Source organism: Neofelis nebulosa, chromosome 4, assembly GCF_028018385.1.
Source record: "Neofelis nebulosa isolate mNeoNeb1 chromosome 4, mNeoNeb1.pri, whole genome shotgun sequence".
Lineage (NCBI taxonomy): Eukaryota > Metazoa > Chordata > Mammalia > Carnivora > Felidae > Neofelis > Neofelis nebulosa.
The window spans coordinates 160,993,792-161,004,131 of record NC_080785.1 but is presented as its reverse complement, the minus strand read 5'-3'; the positions used below and the strand labels follow the sequence as shown (position 1 = coordinate 161,004,131).

Here is a 10,340-nt window from a genome sequence, read left to right as displayed (position 1 = left end):
GCTTTCTGGGGCTCACCCCACCTCCCCTGGCGGGGCAAGACATCGGGTTTTAACCCCCTTGCCTGTGTGCGTCTTGAGGGACGGAATTCCAGGCCTGGTTACCAAAAAGAGGAGAGGTGAGTCTTGGGTGGACCCGTCCTTGTGGTCCCACTTCGGGTCTCACTTATGCGCCAGCTGCCCCCCGACCTTTAGGGAGAGAAGGGCTGCAGGGTGGTTTGGAGTCCCAGCGTCCACTGGAAGACAAAAAAAGTTAACAGCCCCATCTGCCAATTTCTTTTTATTTCTCGACAGTCCTGAGTCAGGTATTGTGACTCTCAGTTTGTTTGCAGATGAGTAGACTGAGTCAAAGGTTAAGGCACATAATTAAGGTCACACAGTTAGGAAGGCATTGAACTGGGGTTCAGACTCAGGTCCCAACTGGCTCCTGAGCCTTAGCTCTTACATGCTCTACTGGGCTTCCTGGAAAGAAGGTTCTGTTCTCTCTGCAGGGCTTCCAGGCCTTCACCAGAGGCTGGAAGGCCTTCCAGAGGGCCGGCAGCCGGGCACACAGCGTGCCCCCACCCCGGTGCTCCTCTCTGATGTTCCGATTCATGTCACCCACACAGGCCCAGGGCCCCTCTGGGGTTACACACCACTTGGAGTGGTCTTCTGTGGCACTGAAGGTTGGCCCAGCTGGCCCAGGGAAAGCTATCTGAGTCACATCCAGCACATGCTGGGCCCTGGAGCAGTTGGAGGGTAGGATGCCATGAGAGTTTTGCCAGAATTGGACCTGCAGGTTACTGCCAAGGGCTTCTGCCAACCAGCCAGAGTACAGGTCTGTGGAGGACGGAAAAAGGGCATGGACAGGGTCAGGGTCAGGGTCATTGCTAGGGCCAATCTCCCCTCTCTGAGCTCAGTTTCCTCAGTTGTCAATTCCTGGAAACCCAGGGAATTATAACATTAAAAGTTATAGCCCTTACCAAATGCTTTATGTGCATTGCTTCATTTGTAACAATCCTTTATCAATATCCCCATTTCTCATATGGGTTAAACTGAGGCTCTGGTTAAATCACACACCACATAGCCAGAAACCAATATGTGAACCAGGTCTGTTGGTTGTCTACCAACATTTGATTGTGGCTCCCAAAGAGTCCCAGTCCCTATTCCTGACTTGCCCTCAGCCATGGACACGCTAGACAGCCCCTCTGCAGAAAAAGAGTTTGGCAACCCTCCATCTCCGGACTCACCATCTCCAAATTTTCCAAATTTGGCAAAGCTCTGGAAGGTGTCCCCTGCCTTGGATGTGAGTGTTACACTGCTGTTCCAGGGGCCTTGGAGAACATGCTGGCCATTGACCACCTTCTCCAGGCTGGGGACTTGCTGAGCGAAGGCCTCATCTAGCTTGTGGTCGTACACTAGGGGGTAGGTGTAGGTCAGCTGTCTGCCTGGAGGGCAAAGGTGGAGAAAATGAGGGACTATTCCACATTCTGGCCTGGGAATCAGGGATTCACTTTGCCTCCCTGTCCACACTCACCAATCTTCGAGAATTCGGTGAGGGGAAAAGACACACAAAGCAGGGTCTGCCCATAGATTTGGGCGTTGGGAGGCCAGCTGTATGCAGCAGAGAAGGCAGGTGGAGGGAAGCGAGGAACGCTGTGGACCAGCCAGAAGCCCCCTTCTTGGTCCAGGAGCAGCACACCTAAACCAGAAGATAGGGTTCAGGAGGACTGTTTAAGGCATCCCAACAAACACATGTACCATCAGGAGCAGCCTCAGTTTTTTCTTTTTTGGGGGGGGGGGGCTGGAGAAGGTGTGGGCAGTGTGGAGATCACTGCTGAGATAGCTCACTTTCCGCAGCTGTCAATTCTCATAGTCAAGACCATGTTAATATAAAATGAGGAAGCAAAGGTCCAGAGTCTGACAGAGCACCCCCCCCCCTCCCCTCTCTGGTTAGATCAGGGGTTAGGGGTTAGGTTAGGGGTTGGGGAAAATGCATGGGAAAACCAGAGCTCTTCCCCAGCCCCAATCCGGGCCTCACCCTTCGTGTGTCCCCGACTGGAAAAGTCCTGAGCCCTACTGGAGTTAGGTGGCTGGTCGTTGTATAGCAAGAAGGCGAGCTGGGGGAGATGGACGGGGCAACGTGAAGTTTCTCCCCCAGGCCGGGCCCTGGAGTCCCAGCCCAGGTCCAGCCCAGGAGCCCCTTCACCTGGCTGGTGTTCCGGTACAGCGGCAGGAGGCTGCGGCCCACGGCCCCCGCCGAACTGTTGATGGGCCCCGCGCCATCGCGCCAGCCCCCGGAGTCCTTATCCATGTACTTGTATCGCAGACCGCTCTGCGCCGCATCCCCGGGCCCGCTCTCGGCCGGCAGCTTGTAGACGACGAACCTTGAAGTTGAGGAATGGACAGTAATGGAGGGAGGAAAAGAGAGGAAACTCCAGGCTTCATTCACCCAGGTGTGCAGCAACCCCCAGGCCAACCCCGGGAGAGGGTCGGCGCCTGCGGACTCGTACCAGTCCACAGGCTGCCCCGAGTCCCCGTAGCAGGTCAGGGTCCTTACAGGGACCCACAGCAGCGCGGCCAGAAGCAGCGAGGTCAGCGTGGTCATGGCGATTGCTCGGGTCGAGGAATCTGCGTTGGGACCACGGGGCACCAGGTCACGAGCTGGGCCGGGCCGGTCCCTAGGCAAATTTCACTTCCCCAAACAGCCTGGGAACTCCAGCCAGGACCTCATGAGGATGGAGACTCCGCCCACCAAATGAGAAGCAGAGATTTGAAAGTCAATTAGGGGCGCTCCGGGGGCGGTGCTTCCTTTCTGAAGGTCACTCCCCTCAGGCGCCCCTGGCCGCTTCCCGCTTCCGGCGCACTCAACCCGAGATACGCTACCCCTGCTGCCTCGGCTCAGGCCACGCCCCCGGTGGCCAGGTGGTTTCCCGAATCCCGCCTCCGACTCTTCTCCCGGCCAATCATGGCTCACATCCTTCCGCTAGGCCCCGCCTCCGTCTCTTTCTCCTCGGGCTAGTCTCAAACCACACTCTTCCGCCAGGACCCCATTCCTTCCCCGGCTCCTGGGTTAGCCGCAAATTTGGATTTTTTCCTCTCTTGCTTTACAATCTGAGGTCCAACTCTTGTGACCTTTGCTCTTTTAAGGGGCGCTTGTGCTCCTGATCCTCTCTCTTTTCATTCCACATGTTCTCCCGGGGTCCCCTGAGCTAGTCAAAGAATTACATTGGATCATGTCTGGGTGAAGGGTGCTGAGACTCCGGGACCGGGCCGAGGGGCTCTTAAACAGCGGGAGACGGTCCCAGTGAATATAACTGGGGCTCAAGGGAGGAGATAAAGGCGATGTAGCCTGATCTTGGGGTGTGGTGGTGAGGGGCGGCAAAGCCTACAGTGCCAATGGGGCGCCTGGGTGGCGCAGTCGGTTAAGCGGCCGACTTCAGCCAGGTCACGATCTCGCGGTCCGTGAGTTCGAGCCCCGCGTCGGGCTCTGTGCTGACAGCTCGGAGCCTGGAGCCTGTTTCCAATTCTGTGTCTCCCTCTCTGTGCCCCTCCCCCGTTCATGCTCTGTCTCTCTCTGTCCCAAAAATAAATAAAAAACGTTGAAAAAAAAATTAAAAAAAAAAAAAAAAAAGCCTACAGTGCCAAGAAGGATCGCTGAAGTTTAGGAGATGAGGGTGTGAAGGTGTGTACGGCCCCCAATGTCACCCCTGAGGATACAGCTTCCTCCCGTCTTCCAGCACCCAAAACCCACAAAGTCAGGCCAACGCTGAACCTTTATCTGGGAAGGGCATTGGTACAGGACCCATAACCATTCACAGCAGATCCAGGCACTATGCAGAGCTTCATTAGTCACGATGTGAAGTCCCCTGCTAGGCCCAGGGTCTCTGGGAAGCCTCACCCCACAACCCCCAACTCCCACTGCCCAGGGCGTCTTGTAAACTGGTCTGAGGGTCCAGCTCTCTGAGGGTCTGTCTCTCTGTCCGAAGTGTCTGAGTGTCCAACTGAGCCCATTTATTTGGAGGGTTGTCTCGTTGTGTTTGTGTGACCACTGGATGTCTCTGTGTGGCTCCCTGTGGCTGAGGACGTGTGGGAGTTTTGGCTGGAGGCTCCCACAGGTCTGTCTCTGGGCCAGTCCTTGATCTTTGGGTGGATCTGTGGGACTGCGAATCCGGGAGAGGGTCCATCCGAGGGAAAACCACCCTGCGTGGATCTGCTCTTGTTCCATCCCCAATCCCCAGGAAGGTCCAAGTGTTGGGGCAGGGCTCAAAGATGACGCTTCATGTGCAAGGCCAGGTGGTCGGAGCGCGAAAAAGCGCGCGGGCAGAGCTGGCACCGGAAGGGGCGCTGTCCGGTGTGCTTCCGGTAGTGGCGGGTCAGTTCGTCTGAGCGCGCGAACCTCCAGCCACAGCCGTCCCACGTGCAGGCGTAGGGCTTCTCTCCTGGGGGGTTGGGGCGAGGAAGCCGTGAGCACTACTGCCCCCCCGCCCCCGCCCCCGGGTCTGCCTCTGCATTTGGCCCCACTCCTTTGCTCAGCCTTGGCCCGGTACCAGGGTGAGGCAAGTGAGGCGCCTTAGGGCGCAAGATGTAAGGAGGCTCTCCCTCTCAGGGGAGGGCCCTTCTCACTCCCAGGGGACGGCCCTCATTCTGCACCCAGGTTCAGCCTCTGTGACCCCGACCCTTCCTCTGTACCTGCAGTTGGCGCCAAACCCATTTTCGCTTCCTGGACCCAAGTCGTGTCCCCTACCTCTCTGGCCTCGTTTCCTGCGTCATGTTACCATGCCCCTGAGTCCTAAAGCCATCCTCGCCTTCGTCCTTTGGCCCTGCTCCCTATGTTCCAGCCCCACCTTGTGCCAGGGGACCTTCCAGCTGTTGGCCCGGTTCTACCCCTGGCCTTGGCCCTTGAGTCTTGAAATCCAGGCCCTGTGCAGGAGGGTTATTCTCTCCCTAGGCTCCTCCTGGCTCCTCTCTCTGAGTCCCCGCCCGGGAATGTACAGTTGGCCCTACCCTCTGCGCGGACTCTTAAACCGAGGCCACTCCCTTTCTCCTCCCCGCAGCCTCTGTTCCACAGGCCCGCCCCCGTTTCAGGATCCTTGGACCTGGCTTCCCCTCCTGTGCCCACCCTCCTCTTTCCCAGCTATTGTCTCTATCCTCCTGGGTCGGCCTCTGCATCTAGGCACCGGAAGCTGACTCTGGCCCTGCCTCGGCCCCTGAGTGCCAGCCACGCCCCCACGGTCTGGCTCCGCCTTCGAGCCGAGCAACCGGTCTTTCATAGTCCCGGCTCCTAACTCCGTTCTTCGCTTGCCCCAGACCTGAACCCGATGTCTTTGACCTCGCCGCTGGCATTCCAAGCTTGTCACCTCCCCGCAGTCCCTCCTCTAGGCAGGTTTTCTGCGTCTTAGCCGGTCCTCTGCCCAGGTCTTACCTGTCATCAGTTCCTTGAAACGGTCCTCAGGTTTCCCTGGTTGTCTCTGTGCCCCCGCCCGCCTCCCGCACCGCTGCCTGTCCGGCTCCTGAGGTCCCAGGCCGGCTCCCAGCTTGCTCTGCCCTGCCCCTTGCTCCGCTTTTAGCCTCGCCACTTGCTCGGGTTTTCTAGCTCCCCAAGCCATTCTCTGCTCCCGAGGCTCATCCTCCAGCCCCTCGCCCGCTCCCTCACCTGTGTGCGTGCGCAGATGAGCCTTCAGGTGTGAGCTCTTGGTGTAACTCTTGCCACAGCCCGGGTGAGTGCATGTGTGCGCCGCCTGCCTCTTGCGCGCCCACGATCGCCGGCTGCGTTTGGATGGTGCGGCCTCCGCGATCCCCCCTGGGTCTCCTGCGGTCCCCCGGAGTCCCGCACCCGCCGTCCCGGGTCCCAGACAACTCAGGAAAGAGGGGGGTGCGGTGGGGCCGGGAGCAGGCGCTGGGAGCCCGCGGAAGAGCTGGAAGTGCCCTTGGTACTGCGGGACCGGGTACAGCGCTGGGTACCCGGACAGCAGCCCGTAGGGGGCGCCTGGCGCCGTGGGCACCGAAAGCCCGGTCCTCGAGAAGTAGCTGCCGGAGGAGCTCGCGCCTGGCCCCGGGTACACCGGCTGCAGCGACAGTGCCTTGGGCTCGGGAACCGGGCCCAGGGAGGAGCCCACGAAGGCGTCGGGGCCCGGGGCTCTGGGGGCCGGGCGTGCCCAGCCCGGGTGCTCCTCGGGACCCAAGAACCCAGCCACCAGCCCCGAGCCGCCCACATACGAGCCAAGAGTCTCGGGTGGCGGCGGCTGCGGCTGCGGCTGCGGCTGCGGCTGCGGCGGCAGCTGCGGGGGCGGCAGCGGGAATTGCGCCGCGGAGCACTCGCCCGGCGCCAAAGCGCAGGTTTGGGGCGCGCCGCCCGGCTCCGGGCACGGGAAATTGGTGAGAAGGAGATCCAGATCCCAGGAGGTAGCCGAGTCCCTCTCGTCGTCTTCGTCCTCCCTGGGCGCGTCCTGCGACTCCGGCCTCACGTGGAGGGGCAGCCCGGTGGGATCAGGGGGACCCGGACCCAAGTCCTGCACCTCCTCAGAGCGCCACCACTGGGGAGGGGAGCCGGTAGCGTGAGGCTCGGTGGACATCAGGGTACCCTGCCCAGAGATGGACGGGGCCTGACGCCCTAGTGGGGGTAGACTGGCCAGAGGCTCTGGAAAGGGGTCTCGTTTGCTTGTCTGTCATGTCAGTCTGTCCCCCTCCCTTACAGGGCAGACTCGCTCTAGCGCCCCCCCCCCCCCAAGTCCAGGGACAGAGGTCGATGGGGCTGGAGACCCAAGATAAGACCGACATTATCTGGAGCCACACTCAGGCTTGGGGGAAGGGGTGGAAGAGACAAGAATGGAAGGCTGGGGGTGGAGGGGGGGGGCCTTGCCTCGGTTCCACCCTCCCCACTCTCCCTCTCCTTCCCTGTCCCCCCCCCAAGAATTAACTCCCAAGATTAATACTTGGATGTTCCCTATATGCATTTGCTGCCCCCCCCCATATCTGGGGTGGTCTCACTGTGGACCCCTGCAGTTTTCAGCTCCAAGCCTCAGGGTTTTTGTGTCTTAAGTAAGCTCTACACCCAATGTGGGGCTTGAACCCACCTGAGATCAAGAGTTGCATGCTCTACCGACAACCATTCAGGTGCCCCTACAAGCCTCAGTTTTATATGACGGACATAGGTTCTTAGACAAGGTTCAGACCCTTGGCCTGGACTGAGGACCCCCAGCCTTGGGTAAGATTCAGAGCAAGATGCAGACTAGACCCCCCCCCCCCCAACAAGCTCTAGCCACAGCCCAGGACCCCAGCCAGCCCACCTACACCCCGCCTGGCCCCACCTTGAGAAAGTCTTCCTGTGTGTCCGGGAAGGGGCCCAGGGTGGTCAGCGTGCTGATGGAAGGCAAGGCGGTCTCAGCTGCGGCCATGGCCGGCTGGTGCCCACCCTGGGCCTCAGTCCTCCTCTCCCTCCGTGGCCTCGTGGGCTCTGAGACACCAATGGCCCCTTGGAGGGCTCTTCTCTGCCCTCAGCTGATTGGCTACAGTCCCTGATAAGAGGCAGGCAAGGCGGGGGATCACCGTTTCTGAGGAACAGACCTCATCTCAGCCTTCTTAGGGGCTGGGCCTTAAGGACTGACCCTGTATCCAAAGCCAAGTCAGGTGTTCAGGGGCTGGGGGTTCTGAGGTTGAGGGTTCAGGTGTCGGGTAAAGTGAGGCACCGAGTCCCCACAAAAAGAGAGACTTGGGCGTCTGTTTTTAGTTACCTTCCTGTAGGAGGGGATAACAGACAGAATGGGGATCCTGGGAAGGGGCTTCAAGACCCCCTTTCCCCTGACCACGGCCTTGTAGCTCTCCCCCTCCCCACTAAACAGCAGTAACCTTGCTGATGGCGGGATTTGGCACGAAGTCCTTGCCAAGCGGAGCATTATCAGACGGCCCAGATGTTGGACGCTGTTATCAGGTGGGGGCCCAGAAGAGCCAAACTCTGTTCCCGACGGGCAGGAGGGTTGGGGGCTGGGGCTTCAGGTTAGGTTGGTTTGAAATTGCCTGGATTGTGAGTTCCCAGGGTCTGAGCCCGGTGCCAGGAGGACCCCCTGACAAACAGCTGCCTCTGGCTACCGTGCCCTCCCCCGCCCCCACCGTGGTGCCGCACGGAGTAGGGTGTGTGAAGGCCGGGGCCACCGCAACCACCATTGCTCTGATGCGATGGGGCAGGGGAGATGACCTCCCCTCCTGCGTGAAACGGGACACTCAAGTACCTGAACTACAGGAGGCCCTCACAGCCACCCCCCTGCTCTGGGCCTGGCTGACGTTTGGTTCCTGCCCCACATGGGGGAGGAATCCAAGGTTGTGCGCCAGGGACCTCCGGTGTTGCATCCTGGGAGGCTGGGTGGATGATACAGACACGCGTCACAGACACGCAGCTGACAATCATATGCACACACAATGTGCAATTCCACAGTGACACAAATTCCTGGTTCCTCCGTCACACGGACCGTCTAGTCCCGTGGCATGTGTAAGTGTGTGTGTGTGTGTGTGTGTGTGTGTGTGCGTCGCACGGACACACAATTCGCAGGCACAAACCACAGCTATACACCACACTGGCTACACAACGTTGTAGTCACACAATCTCTTAGACACAGAATTCGTAATCACGCGGACGGGTGCTGACGCACTCACACACCGCGACAACACACAATCGCATTGACGTGATTTTGCCACAACCGAACGGACACACAGATATCCTTGGATATGTTCTCACAGAGCTACAGAAGATTCAGTTACACGACCCCCACCTCCAGACACAAAAGCATAAAACACCCCCCCCCCGGCACATAATCATTCACAAACACACAATGATGTAGCAACGCACACAGCTAAACATCAGACACAGACACAATCATGCCCAGCATCATATAAAATCTGTAACCTTACGTATTCACGCCACCTGTCACTGCCCCAGTTTGTAGTTAGTCACACAATTGCCCAGCTACCAATGCCTCCCGCAGGCACACCCAGTCAAAGACACACAACCGCACCAACATGAAGTCGAACATGCTGATAGTGAAAAGCACACAACCCGGGCCAGACATAGACACATCGCCACAGACGCACGATCAGAGTTTCTGCATCATGAACGCATTGCACAAAAGGCAAAAAATGATCATGTATCACAAGGGGAGGGGGAAGCAAGTAATATGAAAGCCAGCTCAATGCACCCAGTAAGATGGCCATATTTATAGAAATTGGGACCCCGTAAGCTGCTGGTGGGAATGCAAAATGGCGCAGCTACTGTGGAAAAGTTTGATGATTCTTCAAAAAGTTAAACAATCAAAGAGTTGAGGGGCGCCTGGGTGGCTCAGTCGGTTAAGTGTCTGACTTGGGCTCAGGTCATGATCTCGCTGTCTGTGAGTTCGAGCCCCACGTCGGGCTCTGTGCTGACAGCTCAGAGACTGGAGCCTGCTTTGGATTCTGTGTCTCCCTCTCTCTTTGCCCCTCCCCCACTTGTTCTCTGTCTCAGTCTCTCTCTCTCAAAAATAAATACACATTTTTTAAAAAGTTGAACAAGCGTTACCATGTGACCCAGCAATTCCATGCCTAGGTATAGACCCAAAAGAATTGAAAACAGGTATTCAAACAAATACTGGTACACTGAGTTCACGGGCGGCATCAGTTAACGATAGTTAAGAGGTAGAAACAACCCAAATGTCCATTAACACATGAATGGATAAACAAAATGTGGTCCATCCATACAATGAAATATTATTCAGCCATAAAAGGAATGAAGTTCTAATGCATATTCATGTGCATGAACCTAAGTGAAAGAAGCCAGTCACGAAAGAGTCCCTGCAATATCCAGGCAAATCCATATAGACAGAAACATTAGTGGTTACCAGGAGCAGAGGGGGGAGGAATGGGGAGGACCGCTAATGGGTCCAAGGTCTCCTTGGGGCGATGGAAATGTTCTGGAACTAGGTAGAGGTGGTGGTTGCACAACACGGTGAATGTGCTAGGTGTCCCTGAATTGTACACTTTGAAATGGTTCGTTTATGTCATGCGAATTTCACTTCGGTAAACAACATGGCTGGAATTAAGGTGGTTTCCTGGAAAGCAGAGTGTCTCTTGGAGAGAAATCTCCTTGGATGAGGCACTAAACAGGCATGTCTGGCTCTAAAACGCAAGGCAAGAAGGTAAAGGTCCAGAGAGAGGGGAGCATTTGGTTGAAAGCATTTGTCCCCTAGGAGCATGTGGCCAAGAGGAATGATGGACTTCCCAAGGTGGCAAGGCCTGAACCTCAGTTTGGGTTTCCTGCTGTGTATACTGACGTCACCCTCTGACACCACGGAGCATCAGAGAACTCCAACACTCACACCAGCTCCAGGGCAGGGAGCTTT

The 10,340-nt window shown here is 57.6% G+C and overlaps 2 protein-coding genes across 2 annotated transcripts; both read right to left on the bottom strand.

The window, feature by feature from the left end:
- Nucleotides 1-262: 262 nt before the first annotated feature.
- DNASE2 (deoxyribonuclease 2, lysosomal) lies at nt 263-2,859 on the bottom strand. Its single transcript, XM_058727861.1, is given in 7 exon segments — nt 263-482; nt 485-816; nt 1,227-1,424; nt 1,514-1,678; nt 2,018-2,096; nt 2,186-2,363; nt 2,490-2,859. Coding segments are annotated over 7 exon segments (1,098 nt in total). The 5' UTR covers nt 2,585-2,859; the 3' UTR covers nt 263-431.
- An 875-nt stretch (nt 2,860-3,734) lies between these two features.
- KLF1 (KLF transcription factor 1) lies at nt 3,735-7,417 on the bottom strand. Its single transcript, XM_058727855.1, has 3 exons — nt 7,287-7,417; nt 5,633-6,512; nt 3,735-4,418 (listed from the first exon to the last, which is right to left on the bottom strand). Exons 1-3 carry the CDS (start codon nt 7,371-7,373, stop codon nt 4,243-4,245), a joined length of 1,143 nt encoding a protein of 380 aa, XP_058583838.1. The 5' UTR covers nt 7,374-7,417; the 3' UTR covers nt 3,735-4,242.
- Between the last annotated feature and the right edge of the window lie 2,923 nt (nt 7,418-10,340).

Bases quoted from the DNA above. Each gene is read 5' to 3' on its own strand.
- KLF1 (XM_058727855.1), bottom strand. From the start codon at position 7,373: ATGGCCGCAGCTGAGACCGCCTTGCCTTCCATCAGCACGCTGACCACC. The intron at 6,513-7,286 runs GTGGGGCCAGGC...TCCCCTCCCCAG, and splicing joins CACAGGAAGACTTTCTCAAG to TGGTGGCGCTCTGAGGAGGT. The intron at 4,419-5,632 runs GTGAGGGAGCGG...CCAACCCCCCAG, and splicing joins TCATCTGCGCACGCACACAG to GAGAGAAGCCCTACGCCTGC.